General features: G+C 34.6%; 1 protein-coding gene across 1 annotated transcript in view; it reads left to right on the top strand.

The window, feature by feature from the left end:
* Positions 1 to 25,694, top strand: part of phlpp1 (PH domain and leucine rich repeat protein phosphatase 1) — a 239,361-nt gene that overhangs the window by 154,556 nt on the left and 59,111 nt on the right. The window contains exons 5-10 of the mRNA XM_039753204.1: positions 2,205 to 2,351; positions 3,499 to 3,726; positions 7,716 to 7,918; positions 15,260 to 15,320; positions 15,630 to 15,725; positions 17,220 to 17,375. Of these exons, the coding sequence (XP_039609138.1) occupies positions 2,205 to 2,351; positions 3,499 to 3,726; positions 7,716 to 7,918; positions 15,260 to 15,320; positions 15,630 to 15,725; positions 17,220 to 17,375 (891 nt within the window). The remainder of the gene's footprint in view (positions 1 to 2,204; positions 2,352 to 3,498; positions 3,727 to 7,715; positions 7,919 to 15,259; positions 15,321 to 15,629; positions 15,726 to 17,219; positions 17,376 to 25,694) is intronic.

Below are 25,694 nucleotides of genomic sequence, written 5' to 3'. Positions count from 1 at the left end.
CTGAACCAATGTCAGAGATTGGTGTGCAATTATGCAAAACACCTACTGTATTCTAAGCCATTTCTGCTGAAGAGGGCAATACTGGCTTCTGAGGTGTGCTTGCTTACGTTTATTACAGGTATGCTTACTTTTTCCACAGTTGACAATTAAATCTACTTTTTGTTGAAAAAGGCTTCGAAAAACCTTTTTTTGTGTGTTTTTACTCAAGTATATCACCTTTATATGTTGTCAATTTTTTCATGAGGATCAGCTGTTTTCTTTTTTATGCTCAAAAATCAATAATTTCCATGGAGTGTACTTACTTTTCACATAAAGCTATAAGATAACATTTGCACACATGAGCTGCCTAGCCATAGTGAAATTTACATTCACTGACCCTTAAGGAGAGCTCCAGCATTTTCAGAAAACTGGCATTTGTTTCACTAGCAAAATAAGTAGTCAAAACACTTAATGAAAATTCTTGCTACTGTAAAGAAATTTAATCCATAAAATTACCCAAGAAATGTCCAGTAATTCCTTCCAGTTACTGAAACCAACTAAACACATTCTGTGCTGTGTTTGTATTTATAGAAAACGTTAGCTCAGTTTTTACGATCATATCAGTTTCAGGTTTCTCTCTCATTCTTCTTCACTCCAGGAGGAGCATAGATTGCTCACTGTCCAAAATTAAATAAGTTTGCATCTGTCTTTAACCTGGTCTGCTCACTTTACTTGTTTTCATGACTTGCCATTTGCCTTCAACTCTGTGTTACATATATGTTTTACATCATGGCTTTTGTTGTTTCTGCATGTTTTGAGGTGACAAAAATCTAATATCCTCAGAAAACCAGATTTCTTGATGCATTGACTGTTAACTTTTAAGTTTCCTATTTCTAAGACACTTAGTAGTCTAATCCTGCAGCACCCGTAATAAAGATTATGTCCCTTCTGGGATTTCTGTCCTGCATGTACACCAGCTAGTATTAAAGGCTATGACACATTAAATGACACCTATGAATCCAATTGCCTAATGTGCTATACCCAATGCCTATGCCTGAGACCAGTTAGGCCATGACTTGCTCTGATAAAGTCAAGCAAGTTAGATTTTTTTTTCCTTTAGTCTGTGTGTGCAGAAGAGCTGATAACCAATGAATGGTCAATGTGAAGTTCCACGTATAGAACATAGGGATGAGAAATAAGGATCATACGTGTTTTGAAGGACACAAATATAAGAGGCTTGTCTTGTCTCATGTACTATAACAGAATGGAAAAAAAAAGATCAAAGGGGCCGAGATTGCTGTTGAACTTGCTCCAGCTAATAACCCTTTGTACAGCACCAGCCCCAACAGGCAACTCGCTGCTGACTGTTAGAAAAAGGGGGCGAACACAGCAGGCCTGGAAAGTCATAAACCAGTCAGTAAAATACAGGTGCCCAGTGATATTCAGGTGTGTAACTTGACATGGTGCAGCAGCAAGATCGAATCGGAACTGTAAAAATAGTGTACTTTAAAGTCATTAAGTTTTAATTTTTCATGTAGCCAGAAGTGCTGGTAATTAAAAGAAAAAAAAAAGTCCATCTTATGAAAAATGAAGTTACCACCGGCTGTTTGTCTTTTATTCATTAGATCCAGTGATTTTTATATTTACCTTACTAATATAAAGGCTGAAATGAAACCCTTAATGTATTCTAATAATTCATCTAATTACTTGGTTGCAATTGTTCCTCGTATACTGTATATGCAGTTTGTGTCTTTACATATTTCTTGTAACATTGCTTGCCTTTCCTTTGGTAGTTTTTCGAAGTTTTTCGAAGTTCCGGCTGTTTGTCTTTAATTCATTAGGTCCAGTGATTTTTATATTTACCTTACTAATATAAAGGCTGAAATGAAACCCTTAATGTATTCTAATAATTCATCTAATTACTTGGTTGCAATTGTTCCTCGTATACTGTATATGCAGTTTGTGTCTTTACATATTTCTTGTAACATTGCTTGCCTTTCCTTTGGTAGTTTTTCGAAGTTTTTCGAAGTTCCGGCTGTTTGTCTTTAATTCATTAGGTCCAGTGATTTTTATATTTACCTTACTAATATAAAGGCTGAAATGAAACCCTTAATGTATTCTAATAATTCATCTAATTACTTGGTTGCAATTGTTCCTCGTATACTGTATATGCAGTTTGTGTCTTTACATATTTCTTGTAACATTGCTTGCCTTTCCTTTGGTAGTTTTTCGAAGTTAAGAAGTCTCAATTTGTCAAATAATCATTTGGGTGAATTCCCAGCTGCCATCTGTGAGATCCCAAGTCTAAAAGAAGTTAATCTTTCTTGCAATTTCCTGTCATCTGTGCACAGTGCAGTTGGAAATATGCAACAGTAAGTAAACAAAAATTGAATCATGTTGGAAAGAAAAATGTTTTTATATGTTCGTAGTATTTATCTAACAGTGCTTAATTGAAGATTATTTTAATTTTAATAATATTTAATTCTTCTTTTTGTTTTCTTTTCTTTCTTTTCTTTTGGTTAATTGTTTTTTCTTAGTATGTATCTTTTAAGATTTTTAAAAAAAGATACACTCTGAAATGCATTTTTGGACTCCACAAAATCTGAGCAAAATCAAAGGAATAAAGTTTTAATCTAAAACTTGGTACATGTATCTAAGCTACATTACGAAATTCACTGGTTCCACCCAGTCCTAATTTATTAGCATAAGACTCTCTTGTAAAGATTGTATGTGGTGGTGCTTCATTTTAGAAGTCAGTATTTTGGGCACCCAACATGTAAAGGCCTTGGTCATATTTCATTGTTTAACAAGAATGGATTCAGCTAACCCATAACTAATATTTATACTGTCTGCTGTTTCACACATCTTCACTCAACCATACCCTGTTACATTTCATTCCATTGTGGCAATACTTTCTTCAGCTGTAACTGCTTGTCAGATTTGAGGTCATCTTCAAGAAATGTTCTCTTATGACTGAATTGTGTAGCCCACTCCTGACTGTGGCTTACAAAGACTATGGCTGATATATGTTGAGTGGATGAATATTCATTGGGATATTGTTTATTAGCGGTAGTTCACTGCTAGCACAATACTTGATTTTGCTGTTTTCTGCATCTATGGGGACTTGGTCCTGAAGGAATACACTGCGGAATAACCTACAGATGCCAGAAAGTTGTAATTCATATAATTTAGAAGCTTATTTGAATCACTGAATTAAATGTTTTGTGAAGTAAATTAATTTTAAACTGTATTTATTATTATTTCTTACAATTTTATATCAGTGTTTCAGATATAAGAAATTAGAAATAGATGTCTTAATGATAATACTGTTATTTTGCTATCTTATTGGTGCTACATGCCAAACCTGTGTTATGTGATTTAAGTAAAACTAGTAGAAGTATTGTAGACTATATAGTATTAACTTCCATTACTGTAATTATAGTTTCTGACTATCAGTATTTACATTATACATATTAGAAGATATTTCAGTAATTATACTTTTTTATTGATTACTTATAGTTTACAGACTTTTTTGCTGGATGGTAACTGTCTCAGCTCTCTTCCGGAAGAACTGGGAAATTTGCAGCACTTGAGTTACCTCGGCCTTTCATTTAATGAGTTTTCCGATGTCCCTGCTGTTACTGAAAAGCTGACCTCAGTTGATAAACTCTGCATGTCTGGAAACAATCTGCGTGACTTCCACCTTGGATCTCTGAAACTGCATCACATAAAACATATTGATTTGAGGTAAGTGAGTTCATGTAATTAAACGAGACAGAGCTTCCTTCTTATTTAGACAGATTTTTACATGCCTAAAACATTTTATATTTTTCATTTTTTTTAATCTTTCAGAAAATGTAGGTTGTGTTTTTTGTCCTGGGGAAATGTGTGGTCTTGTCCTGTTGAAATGTGCAATATAGTTGTGTTTTGTAATATGTAAATACATCTAGGCTGGGCATTTTAAAATTACATGACAAGTACCTATCGCTACAGATGATAACATTTAAAAGAAAAAATGAAATTGAAATTATGAGTACAGCACAGTAGCTGTTAGTAAAATAGAGCAACAAGACCTTGTTTTAAGATTTAATTTATTATTCACTTATACATTTGTGGCTCATAGAGAAAAACAATACAAAATATCACCATATACAGTGTCTCACAAAAGTGAGTACACCCCTCACATTTTATTATATCTTTTCATGGGACAACACTGAAGATATGACACTTTGATACTATGTAAAATAGTCAGTGTACAGCTTTTATAACAGTGTAAATGTGCTGTCCCCTCAAAATAACTCAACACACAGCCATTAATGTCTAAACCGCTAGCAACAAAATTGAGTACACCCCTAAGTGAAAAATGTCCAAATTGTGCCCAATTGGCCATTTTCCCTCCCCAGCGTCATGTGACTTGTTACTGTTAAAAGGTCTCAGATGTAAATGGGGAGCAGGTGTGTTAAATTTGGTGTTATCGGTCTCACGCTGTCTCATACTGGTCACTGGAAGTTCAATATGGCACTTCATGGCAAAGAACCCTCTGAGGATCTGAAAAAAAGAATTGTTGCTCTACATAAAGATGGCCTAGGCCAGGGGTGCCCAAGACGTCGATCGCAATCGCAAAAGTAGTGCAGGTAGATTGCGCTGTGTTCAAAAAAAATTTTTTTAAATGTTAGTCTGTCATATATCCTCCCTATTACATTTGCCACTTGATTGACATACAGGGTGGCCAGTCTGAGATCTATTGTCTTTTAACACACTGGTCATGCGGCACGCAAGATCAAATGCGCGAGCTACTGCAAAGCTCCGGCTGTGATCTAGTTAGCCTTCCAATTTATATCGACTAAAGAAGGGATTTTAAAAAAATAATTGTTTGGGGAGGGTATGAGCTGGATGTGGAATTAGAAGAGGATTTCTTTTTCTCACAATGTCACAATCGAAGTGCATTTGTCTGATCTGTTAATCTGTCATTGCTATTCCAAAGAAGGAAAATGTGAAAAGGCACTTTTGAACTGTTCATAAAAACTACGAAACTGACTTCTTTCCGAACAGCGATCTGAGAAAGAGAAAGGAGAGGGAACTAAAATCGCAGTTAATCGGACAGCCGTCATTTTTTACTCGGTTGAATTCAAAAGCAAAGGCAACAAAACCGAAGCATCATTGCGGATGAGTCACTCGATAATTAAGCGTAAGAAGTACTTCCAAGAGCTACCTCCTTGACTGCATTATTTGGCTCTACTTATTTATAAGAGTCAGCCTTTTCCCACATGAAGATTATTAAATCCAAATGCTGTAGTGACCATAAATGTATTGAATTGTTGTTGTGCCATAAAGGTTATTCAGTTATGCAAGGTACAACAACATATATTTTATGTATAAAGTATACTCTGTATGTGTATGTGTGTGTGTGTGTGTATATATGTATATATGTGTATGTATATATATATATATATATATATATATATATATATATATATATATATATATACATATATATATATATATATATATATATATATATATATATATATATATATATATATATATATATATATATACATATATATATATATATATATATATATATACATATATATATGTATATATATATACATATATATATATGTATATATATATATATATATATATATATATATATACATATAGCATTTTTAATGTAGGTAGATCATTTCAACCTGGTCATTTTAAAAGTAGCTCACAAGCCGAAAAAGTGTGGGCACCCCTGGCCTAGGCTACAAGAAGATTGCCAACACCCTGAAACTGAGCTGCAGCACGATGGCCAAGACCATACAGTGGTTTAACAGGACAGGTTCCACTCAGAACAGGCCTCGCCATGGTCGACCAAAGAAGTTGAGTGCACATGCTCAGCGTCATATCCAGAGGTTGTCTTTTGAGAATGAACATATGAGTGCTGCTGGCATTGCTGCAGAGATTGAAGGGGTGGGGGTTCAGCTTGTCAGACAATATGCCGCACACTGCATCAAATTGGTTTGCATGGCTGTCGTCCCAGAAGGAAGCCTCTGATCCTTTGTGAGATTTTTTTGTTTGATCGTTTCTGTGATTATATCTGTCACTGTGGTTCAATGAAGTCCCAATGCAATGGAAATGGCTTTGTAGCTCTTTCTAAACTGATAGATATTCAAAAATGTATTTTTTTCTAATCTCTTTAGAGATAGAGGTATTATAGGCTTGTTAAACCTTTGTACCAGTAAAGTAAAATGTATAGTGAGCAGGACTAGCTATAGTCAATCGTTTCTGTGTTCAATCATCTGACTCTAATTATCTCTTTAATTTGGGGCAATTTTTCACACAGTGCTGGTTGGTGCTGGACTACTTTGTTAAACAGATCAATGAAAATAAAGCAAAAAAGTGAAGTTTTATTTTTCTCACTCAGGTGCCCTTTACATTATGTTTGATTTTGGTTGAAGACTAGAAAATATTCAGTGTCAAAAATGTGCAATAACAGAGGAAATCAGGAATGGAGAAAATAACTTTTCATGGCACTGTGAAGAAACAAATTAAGTTTGCTTAGCTTAATACAGTGTAATTTTTTAAATATATCCACCACACAGCCACACCAGTTTCAATGCATGAAAACCTTTCTTAATAAAAACAACAAACTTCACAGTGTGAAATATTTTCTTCATATAGAGTGTTTGAGACAATGTGAGATATTTTCCGATTACCCCCTACCACACTTGCAAGTTATCACTGGAATTTATCAGTGCACTCCTGAGTTGAACAAACATATTACAAGTATCTCAAGAAAGTACTCTTAGTAGTAGCTGAGGTCAAAACCCAGTATACTTCCTAGGGATTTTCTAGTCTAGTGAATATGTGAAGTCAGAAAACTACCAGTGCACCATCACAAACTATGTGGAGGTGAATCAATCATAAGAGTCTTAGGGAACAGATATAGTCATTTAAATATATCTGGATCTTGGAAGATTCTGATGTACACTCCTTTAATCTTCTTAAGTAAAAATAACTAGTCCGGTGGGCCCATCTAATGTTTGATATAGCTGTTTTCAACTTCACAGGGACCTGGAATTAGTTGTCTACTTTTGAAGCAAGACTTTATTCATTCTGCTCTCAGGTTATATGTTAGGTGCAAAATTTGGGTTTGAAGGCAGGTTAAAGTTGTGTGTTAGTGTTTTAAAAAAGGCTGCATTTCTCCTTTCTTTGTGACTGTCAATTTCTGTTGAATGTTTGATTTCTTAGATCAGTTGCCTCTAAAGAATGGCACTATAATAGAATTTTGAATCTCAATATATTGTAATGACTGAGTGGTGTGTTGTGGATTTTTTTGTTTTGTTTTTGTTTTGGGTAGCGTAAAAGCTTTGGGTGACTTCATCTACAGTTAAAACAATTGAGAAGAGTTCAGCATTTCCAGGTACTAAAAGTTAATGGAGCATCATCACCATTCATTGGTAATGACAGTCCCTTCCTTCCATAAGCCCTGTCTCCATTAAGTATTGAGTGCTTTCATAGTCATGTTGTGCTTTGAATTTGCTTGTTAATGATATTTTTGTTCTTACACTCAGGCAGAAAGATGTACATAGAGACTTTTTTGTGTTTAATGGAGCCAATTAATCCCTGTATTTAATCTCCCTTAAGCAAATAATTATTTCTGAACTTGATATTTTTCTTTTTGTATAAATATGACCACATTTTATTTTTCTTATTGTAATAAGTTTTGTGCTTGCTGTGTTTAGGCTCAACAGGATGAAGGAATTTATTTTAAGCAGCAGTAATTGTCTTCAAAATGTTACCTATCTTGATCTGAGGGACAATCAGTTAATGGAGCTGGATTCCACTGCTTTTGGTAAACTAGAAGTATTACATTGTGAAAGGAATCAACTGGCAGCCCTTAAAGTCAATGGATTCTTGCTAAAGGGACTCCATGCATCCTCTAATGGTAAGGTGAAATATATGATTTCCAGGTTTAAGAAGTATGTCCAGAATTTTGTATTTACTTGTTTTCAGTTTACATGCGTTTTAGAATTTGCATTAAATTAATCACTGAAACATTTGATAGTCCAAGGTTTTAAGTAAATTATTTAGGCACTTAACTGTTGGAAACTATACATATGAAGAATGCTTAACTTGTTATACATTTTTGTATGACTGTGATTATTTTTACTAATATTTCTACATGTAATTATGTATTTACTGGTAAATAAATTAATAATTGCAGAAGATTCAGATGACGATTTACCACAGGCTTCAACACAGAGTTTGTTAAAAGCATGTCTTAAGTGCACATATCTGGTAAATGGAAATTTCATTGTAATGTAAATTATAGGTTTTTAATCTACATTAATAAAACATGTGTTTTTAAAAGTTACTATTACTTGAGGTTAGAATGTCAAGTGCACAGTGGGGGTTTCTCTAGCAGTAAGAAAGACTTTCTTACATGGTGGAGTTCATTACACAAACAGAAATAATATTCAGGAAATGAATTTCAATTTCAGAAAGGTAATTCTTTCTCAATTTTTTATTCTCATTCTTGAATGTATGCCCAAAGGAAGGGACACTTGAAATACAAGCATGTATTTTTATTATATACTGTATATTTGAAAGTACATTTAAAAAGTTAAGGTTAACCACCATCAATTATACTTGTTAGCCTGCAGTGTTTATGTAAGGATGCTAAATGTTTCAAGTTTGAATTCTTAATGCAATTTTTAATACATTTTTTTAAATATTTTGACACATTACTAGTATCACAACTGTTATCTTAACTTGTTTAGTACAGTACAGGACCACAACACCTGGGGCCTAACCTTACAATATCAGGCATGTTAAAACTATAGTTTAGCACCATAAAGCATGTGCATACTTCTGTTTATTAGTCATCATGTTACTCGACAAGACCACAAGCATATCAAAATGGTCAGTTTTCGCAAGCATTTACAGTTCATAGTTTAGCTACCATTTGAAAATATTTATTCAGGTTTCACTCTATGTTAGGGATCTCTGCAAGCTGCCTCATCATACCAAGTTCAGATATCCTTGTCAGTGTCTTGCACAATTTCCTTTGACTCTGCCTTAGGTGTGTTATGGTTACTGATCCCTAGCTTCTGCATGCTAAAATTATAAGGTTAATTTGTCAGTGGTTTTTGTGCTTTAACTGTGATTTGTTAACCTTTACATGGTATTTATTTTTATTATCTAAATATTTAGACAATGCTGTTAACGACTGTAAAGTTACACAGAGTCATACCTGTATGACCCAAAATGCATTTATAGAGGCAAAACACTGAGTGTGTGATTTAGACCCATCCCATGCAAGTGAAAGTCAATATATTAGCATTTTAGCAATATCAAAGCAAATTTAGATGGCAGGAGGATTCTGCTTAAAGGATGATTTTATTTACCTCAATGTAAATTGTAACAAGCCCAGCACGTAGTAGAACACAGGACTGGAAATTTACTTGGTTAAACAAACAATCCTTAATTACACCAAATAGCACAAATGAAACAAGATTTTTCACAGAGCTTAATATTTCTTGCTAACCAAAACAGATTACAGAATGTAATGTTTATTGAGTAGCAGCAAATTCTTAAGTAGACAAACTGGGATGAAGTTTAGAGAGTGGGAATGAATGGGCAGTTGGGCTAATTTAAAGTAATATTACGTTACAGAAAATGTTCTTTCCAGTATTTACAAGCCATAACAAGTTAAATAGAAATATTTTTGAATAAGTAAGAAGGTATAAAAAAATTATACAAGAAAAAATATTTATTAATGCATATAAATCAAACAACATTTAAGCTAACAACATGGCTTCTAGCCACAACAGTGAATAGAAACATTAGGAAAAATGAAAAAGCAGTATGAGAAGAATATAGCTGAAAAAGCAAAATCCTAAGAGGTTCTTTCAGTGTTTCAGTACTTAAAGAACAAAAACGTTGATGTGAAATATATTAAATAATTAAATTAGTAAAAATAACTGGAAAATAAGTTATAAAGAAAAGAAAATAGAAAATGCTCACAAGCTACAATTCATATTTCGCTTAAGTCTATCAATGTAAGGAAATTCTCTACAGAGTATATTAATGAAGTACTATGTGATTTGGAGATTACAGAGAGAGATGAACTGCTAAAATTACAAAGTATGAAATCAAAATAACCACCAGTTATATATTTAGTATAGTCTATTGGGTTGATCCTAAAAACCAGTGGCCAGAAATGATTATTCAAGAGACAATTGAGCAACATAAATCACATACAGTTATAAAAGTAGTCAACACGGATAGAATTTTATTAGCAAAAAGACATTTGATCATAAAGGTGCAAATTACAAGTATGTTAATGTTTTTAATTTTCAGAAAGCATTTTTGAATCGGTTCGCAGCTGCGTGTGAATTAGCTGGGATGGGAATCAGCACCTCCAAATCCGAGGCCCTTGTTCTCAGCCAGAAAAGGATGGAGTGCCCTCTTAGGGTTAGAGGCGAGATTCTGCCCCAAGTGGAGGAGTTCAAGTATCTCAGGGTCTTGTTCATGAGTGAGGGAAGAATGGAGCGTGAGATCGACAGGTGGATCGGTGCAGCGTCCGCAGTGATGCGGGCTCTGCATCGGTCTGTCGTAGTGAAAAAGGAGCTGAGCCGTAAGGCAAAGCTCTCAATTTACCAGTCGATCTATGTTCCTACCCTCACCTATGGTCATGAGCTATGGGTAGTGACCAAAAGAACGAGATCGCGAATACAAGCGGCCAAAATGAGTTTCCTCTGCAGGGTGTCTGGGCTTTCCCTTAAAGATAGGGTGAGAAGCTTAGTCATCCGGGAGGGGCTTAGAGTAGAGCCGCTGCTCCACCGCATCGAGAGGAGTCAGATGAGGTGGCTCGGGCGTCTGATCAGGATGCCTCATGGACGCCTCCCTGGTGAAGTGTTCCAGGCATGTCCAACCGGGATGAGGCCCCGGGGAAGACCCAGGACATGCTGGAGGGACTGTGTTTCCCGGCTGGCCTTGGAACGCCTCGGGATTCTCCTGGAAGAGCTAGAAGAAGTGGCCGGGGAGAGGGAAGTCTGGGCATCTCTGCTCATGCTGCTGCCCCCATGACCCGACCTCAGATAAGCGGAAGAGGATGGATGGATGGATGGATTTCATAAGTAATTGTAGTCAGCCTAGCTAGCAAATTAAAGAAGAAAAACTTTGGTGTGCAGCATGCAGATCAGCAGCAAGTTTTGATTCCTTTTTGTGAATTAGATGATGTTAAATGTGGATACAGTCAGTAATCATTGCTTCAAAAAATCACTTCTCTTTTTAATTAATATCACTCAGCTGCTTAACAATGTAACTAACTTGAAAGGTAATGCTGCAGTGGACACAAAGCAAGGACAGTTGTTGCCCTGTAATTAACAAAATCTTGATTGTGAACCTGGACAGTATTTAGAGAGTACTGAAAATAAGTGGTAGATTAAGCTTAATGTAACCTGAAGTTTGGTTTATTTAGGATGTAAATAAATATTAGAGATAATGAAACATGGAGTGGAGTCTGAAATTTAAGAGTATAAATTATGTCAAGAGACATTATCATTAAGGTGTACAATGTCCTTGTGAGGCTACATCATAGAGGGTGTTTGGCCCCTATTTTATAACAAGTTCTACAATGTTCACATTCAGGTGTGGGCAGCGATTTAATTTAACTGATATGAAAGTTAAAGTCCAAGAGTCAGTTGTTGCATTTTTGTTTACTACATAATTTTATAACAATGAGTCATTTTCAAAGGTAATAGAGATGATAGAAAGCAATTACATGTGTTTATATACTACATTAAATACTTGCTTTTTAACAGCACTTTACAGTGGTGTTAAACTAAGTACAAATAAAGCTTGTGGTGGCTCAATTGGTTTCATACACGGCATATTGTAATTCAAGTCATCTACTGATTTGTGTTAGTTGTGGAGAGCCTGCGATTAAATTGTTCAATTCTCTTAAACAGTAGTATCTAATAATTACAAACTGAAAAATATCTGTTAATGTAAAATGACCAATACTAATATAAAATCAGTATGAATATTACCATTTGAAAGGAGAAAATGAATTGAAATAAGTTCCCTGTCTAGCTAATAATATTAGTTAACACAAAGTAATTTGTCAAAATTGTATAAATAATTAAGAAATTGGAAAGGAACTGATTTATTGTGTAACAGGAATGTGAATAGTACACGATGAGTAAGAAGATCGTGCACTTGCTACTATTATTAGTGTATATCTGAGACAGAGAGACTAGGGTCTGGGCACCAGGGATCAGGTGCTTAAGCCACTGAAGCCTCCCATCTCCTGACACTACTGTTTACTTTTAAACCCATCCTATTTTTATATCATTTAGGGCAGCTGCGCCTTTTCCATGTTATCAATTAGCTCAAACACCATTTATCTGCAGGCTGATAACATTGTTTTTTTTATAATAGTAATCTGCAGATAATGTAGTTTGATCAGTTCAGTCTTGTGTATCCTTTCAAAAATTTTCTTTCCAATTATTTTCAGGGAAGTGTTTTTTTTTTTGTACTGTATTGATTAACTTAAGGTGGTGCTGTGTGAGCTGTTTACACACACAGTCTTATCGGCATCTGATATTGTGCAGAAAATTGAACTGTTTGGGCAAACTTCTTTGAAGAATACGTGTGCCATTTCTTAAGAAAATTGGTCCAGTGTTGGGGTGAGTTGTTTCATGTAGACAGACAGGGGTTTCCGCAATAGGTATTGTGTGCGTTATATGCAAACGCACCTTAAAAAGATACATCACTGGTAGAAATAGTCTATAGAACATCTGCTAAACTGATTCATGGACATTGGGGAGTTCTGTGTTTATAAAAAGTGTGGAGGGATTTAGTAGGCCACTTTAATAAAATGAATTATTAAACAAGAACTTGGGGGCCCACATGAAAATTCATTAAATATTAACACTAATATTAGAAAGCATTCTTGAACACGGAACAACAGATATCTTTTCAACTAATAGACAGTATAGTATTTGTTTAGTAAATCATTTTAATAGATTTTAACATGCTAGTTTTAGTTGATTGGCCCCTTTCTTTGTGTTTTATGTTGTGAGCAAGCTGTGCATATATGAAATGTCTGATAAAATTAATTCATATACCCTGCAGGGGAGACTGCTATCTTTAGAAGTTTTGTATGAAATTAACCTGCTGCCAAAGGTCTGTGTACATTACTCATTTTACAAATACATAGTCCCCAGTTCTTATTTGTGAGAAACACAGGCTGCGATTATGTACCACATACTGTAAAAGAGTTTGCACCCTGCCAGTTTTTGCCACAACAAAATGATTTCTGTTGCTAGTGAGTTACCAAGCATCATTAAGAATGTACATTTGGAGATTTATTACCATTTCCCATTCTATCAGTTTTTTTTAACTTGCTTATCCAGTTCAGGGTCATGATCTAGTAATTATTTGAGCAGAATATTCCAAAAATAAATTGAAAGATGGAAGGACCAAATGGATTATGTTTATTAGAGTTAGATTATTATACAGTAGATTGTTTATTGGCATAGTTTGTACCTGGTTGCTTATTACAATGTGTCCTTACTCACAGGCTTCCAAATGGATGTTCTGAAATGTTTGCTACACTAATATAATAGTGTATGATGGTATTAACTTTTAATCTAAGCCCTACTAGTCACACCCTTAGAGTTTCTGTATTATTGAAGGGTTTAATGAGAAGGTTAAACTACCTAAAATTTTCATTCTAACATCATATCCTGTATACATACAGTATTTATGGCCTGTTTTTAGTAATAGTATTGTATTACGCAAATAGTTATAAGACAAAGTTTTCTGTCTGAATTGTTAATGATTTTCCATCAAAAACTTACTTGCTATTAACATATTTCCAGAATGTTTCTACATGTTGTGTGTTACCATTAAATTTGCAACTTTGAACTATAAATTTTCATTAAATTTTATGGCTATGGTTTCTCTTTTAGAGTTGTGCCCAGTTGTCAGCTGCTTTTGAAGACTTTTTTTCCCTAAATAAAGCTTCACTTAAAAATGCAAGTGTTTGGTGAATTACTGCATACTATGATTGTACAAGTAAATACATAAATAAATATTAAATTATCATTTAACTTCAAAAATATTCAACTTCTGTTTTATTATTCTTTGAAAGATTTTAAGGTAACTGAGATCTCATGTTGGTTGTTTTCTTACTCATTACTTAGTCAAAGTCCATTTCATTTTGAGCCTTTCTAATTCTGTTCTTTACGTTTCAAAAATTATAAAGTTTTAAACATAGTGACATACCTTATTACCCTTCCTTTGTAGAACTCTCCATCTGGTATAAAAAACAGTATAGATATTAATACCATTTATCATCTTCGAAATCAAATTAAAGGTGGATTTTCCTCTTTAAGAAGACTGAGACTGAGATGATATTCAAACGCACACTACTAGCACTAACACCTGATCATTCCAATTACACTTTACAGCAGTCTCTAGAACACAGTGCCATTGGATACTTGTGGGGCGCAGCTGTTGGTAATGCACAAGCACTGTTTCAGTTTTTCTCTTAGATAACTTTGCGTTCACATGCTATGTTCAGTCTGCTTGTCATGCATGTTGCTCATTTGTCTTCTTCCATTATCTTGTTCATTGTGGCTTCAAAAATGATTGTGAAAGAGTTGGAAAGTCCAAGAAAGACTGAAAAGGACATTGTTTTGAATGTGAAACTTTTAAGTGTCAAATCACAAATAAACAACCTTAGTAAATATAATTTAATAAAGGGAAATTTCTTATTAGGATTCTTTTGATGACTGATTTTATTAATATACTAATCCTGCATAATTGTTATGTATTTTTTATGTTATTTGAGCATAAATTCTGAATTTATTGGGGCCAATGATCCCTTTAACTTTATTTCCATTTAGTTAATTCTAATTATTATTCCTGTTATGAACATTAAACCTCTGGTTTATCAGGAATGGATTAGATTCACAACAGCCATTTTAAATGTATTATGGTTTATTTTTCTTTATATTACTATTTACAGCACTGTGGCTTTGGTTGTGGAGTAATGCGCTGTTCAAAAGTTCAAATCTCAACACATCACAGGATTAAGTTAACATAGTTTTCTCGTACAATTGTCTCCCTTAATTTGCATTTTGCTTGTTGTTGTTGTGTCTTTGCTGTAATTTATAACTGCTTTAAAATAAATACAAATCGAAGCAGTGATTTTAGTTTTTTAAAAATTATTGTCCAAATTGTCATTTCAGTGTTGTGTAATTATTTTCAGAGCTTAAACAACTTGATGTTTATCCTGTCCCAAGCAATCTCACCTACATGGATGTCTCTCGGTATGTAGTATACCAGCACTTTTCTTTACTAAACAGCTAGTCAAATTTTATTTACTTCTTTAGCTATTCCAAAGAACTTTTTTTTTTTTTAAACTATTTATGTTTTTTGACATCTTATAAGATATGTGGTAGGTTTTGTTTATCATGTATTAGTGGATAAGAAGACAAGAATAACTTTTCAGTTTACTTCTTGTTTTTACTATAAGCATTTAGCAAGGGGAAATTGGATTTAAAATGGAATTGAAAATTAGAAGCTTCCCTTAACACTGCTGTTTTCTTTAAATTGTTTATTAACTTTTCCAATTCAAGGAACTGCTTGGAGAGTCTGCCAGGTTGGATATGTGAAAGCAAGAAACTTGAAGTTTTAGATATTAGCTCTAATGAAATTTGTGAACTGCCTGCAAGGTGGGTATTAACAAATTGGTGTCAGCAACACCTTCATTTTTTGATACTGTTTAGAATTCCATAAAATTAGAATAATTAGAAATATCTACACTAACATATTAAATGTTTAAATTGGGTAAATGTTCTGTTAAATTTAGGATTTAACTAGTACAAAACTTTCAGATTCAGTGCTCTGCGTGGCCTGAATTGGATGAACACTCTGCAATTTGGTGATAATCTATGTTCCAGTTGCTGGAAATGATAGTCTTACTGATAAACAATGAAGGAACTTATACACAGGGCCATAGGGAATATGAAATGGTATTTGTATCAACTTAAATTATGCACTGCTTAGCTTTTAAAGTTTAAAATCTTTAAAATAATGACACCCATACGTTTCAGAGATCTTTATTTCCTGAATGACAGCTACAGTAGCCCTTAACCACCCACAAAGATATTTTGTATAAATAAGATAAAATGACATCCATATTTATTTGCAACTAATTCATATTTACTAGAAAAAGAATGATTTTGATTTTAACAGGATACAGTTCAAAAATGTTGCTAGAAATAGACATAGGGTAGCAGTTATGTGGTGTTTCTTCAGTTCAACATTTTTTCACAAATAACAACCTGAATCCAGAGTCTAATACAAATTAAATTTAGTACATGCTGCATATAATAAGCCTTGGTTAAATTACTTTAACTTCTGAAGTTCACCTGGAATAATCAAAGATTTAAGTGTTATTTTGGAAAAAGTATGTTAAAAAATGTACAACCTTACGTTTAAAGTTAAAAAGTAAGGTTTTATTTTTATATAATTGGAGGGAAATCAAGATGAATTTTAATGTCTCACTTACAACGTACCCTTATTAAGTACTCATTCTTTCATACCTTCTTTTATTCACGTTAGTTTACATATGTAAGTGGAACCAGTCTCAGAAGTAGTTTGAAACTTTATGTTGGGATTGTTTATATGCAAGAAAAAAAAAATTAAGGCTTTCTTTTGTTTTTCAGTTGTTTCCATATTTGAGGTCATGATGTATTGCTTTACACTCAAAAGAGCTTTTTCATTGATCTCATTTTAGTTTTCAGAAATTTAATTTGATCTTTAATTAAATAGACATGCAAATACTTGAATTGACTGAGTTTACTTTTGTTTTTGTTCATTACTACAGTATAATAAATTAAGTACACATGCTGAAAGTGAACCTATGGAAACTTATTCCAAATGAATAGCAATGGTAGACTGGAAAATGAACATGGCATGCTTCATTTACAGTACTTGGTATATATTAGCTGTTTAACTTGTATTTTGCAACTGGTGAAAGAACAGAAGAAAGGTTTCAATTATGTTTATCACTGTTTACTATAAGAGGCATGGCTAATTCATTGATGGAAATCATGCTTTTTAAAGAATCATTAAAACTGTTATTTATCAGATTTGCAGTGAGCTGATGTACAATGCTAGTGGTAAGTTATAACAGTTTTTTAAGTCTAATTTTATTTTTTCAGGTTGTTCTGTAACAGTAGCCTTAGAAAGTTTCTTGTTGGTCACAACCAATTGCGGCGGCTACCAGATCGTCTTGAGCACACTCATTTAGAGGTACTGGATATGCAGCACAATGAACTCGTGGAGTTGCCTTCTAACCTTTTTATCAAGGCAGACAAGTAAGTTTAACCTCTGGTTCTTTGTGAACAGAATTTTAAGTTTTTGGTATATAATACATGCATCGTGCCCTCCATAATGTTTTTCCTTGAATTACACCTCTGTTCCATAGTTTAAAATTGCAAATCAAACAATTCAGATGTGATTAAAGTACACGTTGCAGACTTTAAGAGTATTTGCATACATTTCAGTCACACCATATAGAAACACTTTTATACATTGTCCCTCCATTTCTGGGCACTGAAATGAAATTACTGTATTTGTGTGTATGTTTGTCTGCTTGACAGTCTGACTGTCCCTGAAGACATTTTTTAGCAAGTGCTCACCAGATGTGGAAGTGTAGTCAGTTTTTCCACAACTGGTCCAGTAAGAAACGCGTTTATTTGTATATTCTCCTACTACCATCTTTCTGTATCTGCCACCTTGTGCAAATGTCAAAGTGGGCACTACAATCGCCACAAAGTTTTAATAAGAGCATCAATAAAAGCATCTATCATTTTTTTTTCCTAAACCACTTTGGGATTGCAATTTCATTGCCACACTCGATTCCAGTATTTATCTTATAGTCATGTTTCTCAAACTTTGTGGCCTTGGGGCCCAGTTTTTCCTTTTAAAGTTCCTTGACAACCCACAGACAACATTTGAAGGGAGGTGTCGTTTTTCCTTCTGTGATTCGAGTGAGATTAGAAGAGTGGAGGAGGGATGGGGACCATGCTGAAATAAGCACAGTTAGAAATAGAAAAATATTGTGCAGCGCCGTCAGTCACTTCGGTGGATATTTTTTTTTGTCAGTGCATAGCCATGATTGAACAGAATAAAGCACAATTTTTTCTATAGCTGAAGAAGATGCTGTTATTCAGAATTGATAAAAAGAGAACAGGATGGAGCTTTTGAGTGAGTAAAAGCAAATAGTAATTTTTGTTTATTTGCTGATAGACATTTATTTAAATCCACTGTATACTAAGGCAGTAATAATTTTAGGTTTTGGTGTGGTGAGAAGTTAAGTAAAATGACACCTTTTATTGGCTAACTAGAAAGATAACAATATGCAAGCTTTCGAGAAAAGGTGAATATACTGTAAAGTGAAACATGTATGGAAATGTGCATAATGTACTGTATAAGAGATAATATATTCTCTGTGCTGAAAAACATACACATATACTTCACAGTGAATTTACACTCAAAGCTTACCAAAATGTACAAGAATCTAAACCTGATGAATCTAGAAGCATTTCATAATTGAGGAAGGAAATTTGATGCATCATTATGACCCAGAGTCTAAACAACAGCTAAAACATTGGAAGCATTGAGATTCTCCAACACCACAGACGTTTAATTTGCAAGCCAGTGTCAATAGGGTTACCCTGCTTCTCAACCACCAACATATATCTACAGCACTAAAATTGCACTGCTATGTAAAGTTTTGGATTGGGTCTTGCAGACCTACCAGAGTATTGCAAGTCTCTGCAACAATTGACTTATTGTAAGAGTTTATGTATACAGGCGAGTGCTATAAGTGCTAGCTACAACATGATTATGAAAATTAGAAGAGTTTAAGCTGCATGAAAGTTCATTAGAGAACATCTTTCAGTTGTTAAGATGTTAAAGCAAATTTGAATATGAGGTAATACTGTAACTCATTGCATTGAAAATTCCAGTAAATTTGAGGACCAGCAAAAGTAAAGCAATTTCCTGACTGTGCAAGTTCAAGACTTAAAGTGAGGGCTGTCAGAATTTTTTCATAAATTTTGATTGAACTGAAGGATGCCTATTCAGCTTGCTTAGGCTGATATCTATGTCAATTTATCCCATTACAGTTTAATTGAACTTTAATACCATGATCTACAACACATGATTGCACCGGCTGAACTTATAACGGGCAACTTCCATAGCCCCTGTACAAATTAAAGTGTGGCCCATTAGGCCAGAAACTTTGTCCACCTCATGCTAAGATGGAAGTTTTACCACCTAAGAGTTGGATATCTGCTGTTTGGCTGCTGATGCTCATGTCCTCTTGGCCTCATTAGACTGTGATCTCTGGTGTATACTAAAATGGTTGGCATCTGAGTGTGGTTTAGTTGGGATGAAATTTAACACTTCCAAATCTGACCTCTTGCCTCATGGTCTTCTCCCTCAAAAGAATGGATTGTTCCATGCAGGTAAGAAGTGAGCAACTTCCCTAACTGAAAGAGTTCAAGTACTTTTGGTATCTTGCTCATAAGTCAGGGTAGAGGTAATCTTGAGTTCGACCAACAATTCAGTGCAGTGGCAAGCAGTATTTCAAATTTTGTCCCAGGTTGAGTTGGTGAAGCAGGAGCTAACTCCACAAATTAAGCTATTAAATTACCATTTATTGTACACCGCCATTATCACATATGGTCAGGAGTTTTGTGTAGTAAACTCGGCCCAGCCAGTACTTATATGGGAGACCATCTTGGAAAAGCTTGAGTTGCTACTGGAAAAGGTGTAGGTGAGTCCATCAGGAGTTGCTTACTCAGTGGTCTTTGTGTGGATCCCAATGCCCCAGTGCAGTGACAGGGACAGCATGCCGTAAAAACACCATTATTTTTCTGATCAGACTTAAAACAGAGTACCTGAGTCTTTGTGGTCATAAAAGATAAAAGGGCATCTTTGGAATAGAATAGGATGTTTCCTGATATACTGGCTGAATTGCTTTGTTCATTCTGGTCCCTAATCATCCCGTGTCACTAACTGGCTAGTTATCTCTTTCGCCCTTTACCACCTAATAGTTAATGTGTGTTGAGTATGTTAGTTCAATGAATGGCTGCAGTCATGTCCTCCAAGTGAATGTGCTCTTGAAGTGCACTTGAAAATGTGCAACATGCTAATTTAATGACTGGGTAAAACTTCTATACAAGTTAAACTTGTATATATAGTGAATTCAGAAAGCATTCAGACTCCTTTAGATTTAATTTTAAATGGATAGATTTGCCATTTTTGACTGTCAGTCTACAGTTAGTAACCCACAATGACAAAAGAAAGCATGTTTTCAGAAAGGCTCTGCAAACTTATTAAAAATCAAAAAATTAAATCTCTCATAAATATACATGTACCATATGTGTTACCTGGCTTCAGCTGGTAAATTTTCTAAGATAACGGGCCTCAGCTATAGTGCCACATGTTAATCAGATTTATCAGAAGTACTATGTAACTAAGTATGTATTTTTCTGTACACAGCATGTAGGCCTATATATATTTATTTTTTAAACCAAGGGCTAATATTATTCGTTCACTGGAGTTACTTACTCTTAAACATACACATGCAATTGCATGCAAGTAAAACATTTTTGCTGTAGATTAATTCCTGCTTTTCCTACTGATTGACCTTGGCTTTTGATGATGATCATTGCAAAACAGAATTTTACAGGAAACTGTATTTTTTTGAATTAAATAGGTAATCCATAAAATAATGTGAGTTTTTGAGTATATATTATTATCATTATTAGATGTTTATAATATCCATTTGTTTAATTTGCTCATTCAAGCATTTTAGTCAGTTGTAAGTTCAAACTTCTTTTTTCCCATGACCATAGCTAACAATTAATTGTGTTTTACTTTAACTAATTGCAAATAAAAATAACATTTATAGGCTGTACATGTATATGTCCCTTGCAATGGATTGAACATTTTAAACATTGCATGAAAAAGAGCCAGGGCAACTAAATAATACCATGAAATACATATAGCATAGTGATTGGTAATACTGCTTGTTTTCTTTTTGATCTGATACCAGGTATTACTGAGGTTAGTGCTGATGTAGCCAGTGTTGTCTTGGAAGAATAGTTAATCTTCTATAAAAACTTAGAGTATGTGTGGAATTCAGAATAACATTTTTAATTTTCTCTGACTGAAGACAAATTCTCTTTGTCATCACTGCTGAGGAGATGCACCTCAACATCTCTGCTCGTATCACTGTCAAGAGCGTGTGACACTTGGACAGCTGAAAAGCATGTTTTATGAGATGCCATTATTACTAAACATGCCTACATTGGGGGGGGTTGGGGGGAGGAGAAAACATGACTGTACCATTGCCTGAATAACACTCGGGACTGCTGTTTTCAGCAATGTTTTTACGGCCTGAGTGACATTTAGGTATAATGCTAGGGAATGGGATTTAAAGGTAATATCAAGTCATTTAAAAGTGGACTGCAGCAAGTGTCTCTGCACCTCTGTTGTAACTCCGTGTGTTCGGCAATGTGACTGACTTTTATGTTTTTTACTAGGTTTGTCGTGTTGCCGCATTAACGTACAGTTTTGTGATGTGTAATCACATTTTGCTTCATTATTGTCCAATCAGTAAAGTAAAATAACATCAAACAACTTCACTTTTACACTGCTCTACTGCTTTGGCTGTTGGACTGCAGCACTGCCAGTGTTATTGCGGGGCAATGAAAAACATGGAAGAAAAAGCAGTTCCTGTTTTACACAATATGACATGTTTAATCATGTTTTCACTATAAAATGCTTTTTAAAAATAATTTCTAATACATTTGCATGCTATTGAAAATGTAATATTGATACTTTTAATGTGAACATCGATGTTTAAATTAAAAGGTCAGGATTGGAAACAAAGATCTTTTAGTATCGATACCCCATCCTTGGTACAACATGTACCATCAAAGAATCTACTGTTTGGAGGCCAATTGCAGCAGAATGTCATTTAAAAGGACATCACCTATAGTTCTATTTAATAATGTTATAAGGGTGATTTAAAGTTGGGTCATTCAAAGCTGACAACTGGTAAAAGTTCAGACTCTCCATTAGCATCAAAGCCTAAAATTAGAATTGCTTTATTATACTGTGGGTTTGAGTAAATGTCTAGCCCAAAAAAAGTTACTGATTATGTTTATTCTCTCTAAAGCACCTTCCTGTTCTCTTTCTATCACATTCCGATAAACAGCATCTCCATCATCCATAGAAAAAATTGCATGTCATTCTGTTCCGCCATGTAATCGGTTCATTTCAGATTTATTGCCACATTAAGTATACACAATTAAATGAAGTGCAAGCTTGGCCAAGTGCATCACACTGACAAATATAAAAACGCAGCAGGTTTTCTTTTTTTCTGTAACGTCCCCAAATTCAGTGAAATCAGTTAAAGCATTTTGGGGTATTCTCTTTTTAACCATAAATATAAATATATAAAAATTTTCTTTCTTTCTTTCTTTCTTTCTTTCTTTCTTTCTTTCTTTCTTTCTTTTACTACCAATGATGTATAATCCTGCTAAATTGCAGCTTTTTAATGGAATGGGAAATAGCGTATTTGTTGATTAGTTAGTCAGTTAGTCAATCAGTAATATTTCTGTATATTTTGCTCTAGCACACCAAATTGTGGTCAGGTGCATCTTGTTTGCTTTAATTATCGTTGAGAGGAGTCTAAAACTTGATTGTAGTCTTCCTGCTGCAAATAGAATTGATTGGACTTAGTTTAGAAAGGCACACTCCTGTGTAGATAAGGTTCCACAATTCACTCTGTATGTCAGGATGAAAATCATGCCATGAAGTCCAAGGCACTCTTTGTAGACCACCACGATCAGATTGTGGTTAGAAATAGATCCGGGCAGGTGTATAAACCCATTTCTCAAACTTTAAATGTTGCCAGGAGCAAGGTGGCCTCAGTAACTGAACTGAAAAATTTGTAGCCACCAGGACTCTTCTTAAAATTGGCTGGCTGCCCAAACTGAGTAACCAGGAAAGATGTGATATAGAAAGGGAGGTGATAAAGAACCAAATGGTCAGAATAACAGAGCTTCAGAAGTCCTCTGCTGAGAAGATGATGGAAGAATGGATGTGGACACTGTTCACTTTCTTTTCTTGCCACTACTGTGTTTACTGTGCAGTATAATGTGGTTATATTGCAAACATTTTATTGTCAGCTTCTTGTAAAAACCAGCTTAGAAATGAGTCACCTGAGAATTGTGGTTGTTGAAAACCACTAAAGAACTTTGCAGAGTGGACCAGCTAATAATTATAACATGTTAATGTGTGTAAGTGCATGCAATGAAGCCCAAAGGAAAGAGTTTTCGAAGTGGAACGAGAGGGAAACATTCAATAATACTGTTGACTTTAAAAAGTTATTTATTTACCCTCATTATACTTTTACAACTGTTCAAAGAAATACTGTATACTAATAAGAAGTAAAAAAGTTTATTTTCAACTGAAGAGCAACTGTATCTAGTGAAATCATGTTAAACAAGACAGTCCTGTTCATGAACTTCTATTACTCCTTTGCATTTTATTTTATTATGCTTTTCCTAATTTGTATTTCCCTGGTCTTTATCATGAATTTGAATGATCTTGTATTGCACTTGAGACAACCTGATGGCATAGTAGTTAGAGTTGCTGCTTCATGGCAACTCACACTTTAAGGGAAAGTTCAGTTGTGTGTTCAGTCCAGTTTATTTTTCAAGATTTTAGATAAATTGGTGTCTGTCTGTATTGCCGATTCAGGTGGCAGTTTTTTTGTTAACATTTCTTTTCAGGTTGAAATGAATCCACAGATTGACCAAATGTCCATTGAGACAAAGTGATACGAATGTTGTATGTAAACCAGTGCACAGGAGTTGTTTATACCAGATTATCATTTGTCATAGAATCTGGTCAAGTGGTGAAGTCACATTCATATTTATAAGTAATAAAATGTGAAGTCGTTATTAAGCAGGCCCCTTTATATTTATAATACAAATTGCAAATTAAGATTTCCTTATGTGTGTTAGCCTTTTTTGTGGTACAATAGAGAGAGAGAGTGAGTCTGAACACACAGCTGAATGATTATAAAGCAGAACAATTCAAAAGATAGAAAAGTTCTGACTTGACTGTCACAGTTGGAGTGAGGCATTATGCAGGCATACTGCTGTTGATACAAAGGAAACCCAGTAGCATTTCTTGACACACTTCTGCTAAATAATTCATTGACTGAAAGTAGTCAGTGTTAGTGTTTCAGAGAGAGGTTGTGCAAAATTGTTCATAGTGGCACTCAGTTTTGTTTTAATTCTCTCCTTCGCTACAGCAGGAGGTCCAGAGTACATTATATAACTGAGCCTTCCCTTTTAATTACCATCTTAATTTGATGGTCCTGTCTTGAAATAATGTTACCAGCCCAGAACAACACTAAGTAGAACATTGCATAGTGTTTTAGAAGATATGAAGGATGTCATTTCCCACATTAAAGTAACACAGTCTCCTAAGGAAAAAAGCCCGGTCTGCCCTTTCTTATATAGTTCCTCTGTGTTCTGAGACCAGTCGAAATTGTCATCAGTGTGGGCCCCCAAGTACTTGTAGGAGTGCACCCCACTCCTTTAATAGTGACTGGACATAAAGGCTCTTTGGTGTGGCGAAAGTCAATAACCAATTCCTTTGTTTTTGCTGATGTTAAAATGCAGACAATTATCTTTACACCAAGCAACAACCCTTTCCATCTGACTCCTATGGCCTGCCTCATCCATTTTATCAATAAGCCCCATAAGTGCAGAATCCTCTGACAGTTTCTGCAAGTGACATGACCTTGAGTTATAGTGGTAATCGGGGGTGTACTGAGTGAAGAGAAAAGAAGACAAGACTGTTCCTTGTGGTGCTCCAGTGCTGCTTACATCAGTATCAGAAACACAGTCCTTGAGCCTCACAAACCGCTTTGCTCGACAGATAGTCCCATTATCCAGGACACCATAGGCTCATCCACCTGCATATCTCTGACCTTATCCTTTAACAGGGATGGCTGGATGGTATTGAAGGCGCTGGAGAAATTAAAAACATTCCTCACAGTGCTGCCAGAATTGTCCAGGTGAGAATAAACCTTGTGGAGCAGATAAATAATTGCATCCTCCACTCTAATCCTTATCAAAATCATAGCCATGTCATACTAAGCCTCCTCAACCTGCTAAATGGATACTGTCACTGTGAAAATCTAGATGCTTTGTAAATTTTTATATAAATTTACCTAATTAGCATTATATTAGAGTATTCATTTATATAGGTTTGCTTTGGAATACATTACAATATGATCCAGTAGTAAAGGTGTTGTTGTATGCTTTCAGTGTTCTATTCATTGTGTTAACTTTAAGGATTATATGATTCTTTTTGATGAAGTTTGAGCCATAAACTGGCGCAGACAAAAGACCATGGTGACAAATGCACACCGAAAAAATGCATGCATTGAAAAATGAGAGTGGCTAGTAACCTCCCACAGGGTTTTCATTTACTGGAAAAAAAAGTTTTGTAATATTTTTTTATTTAAAAAAAAAAAAAACATGTTTATTAATGATTAATTGTACACAGATGCACCTCTATCAGCTGAAATGCGT

Source organism: Polypterus senegalus, chromosome 5 (assembly GCF_016835505.1).
Source record: "Polypterus senegalus isolate Bchr_013 chromosome 5, ASM1683550v1, whole genome shotgun sequence".
NCBI lineage: Eukaryota > Metazoa > Chordata > Cladistia > Polypteriformes > Polypteridae > Polypterus > Polypterus senegalus.
The sequence above is the reverse complement of the archived record's forward strand: the minus strand, read 5'-3'. Positions and strand labels throughout refer to the sequence as shown.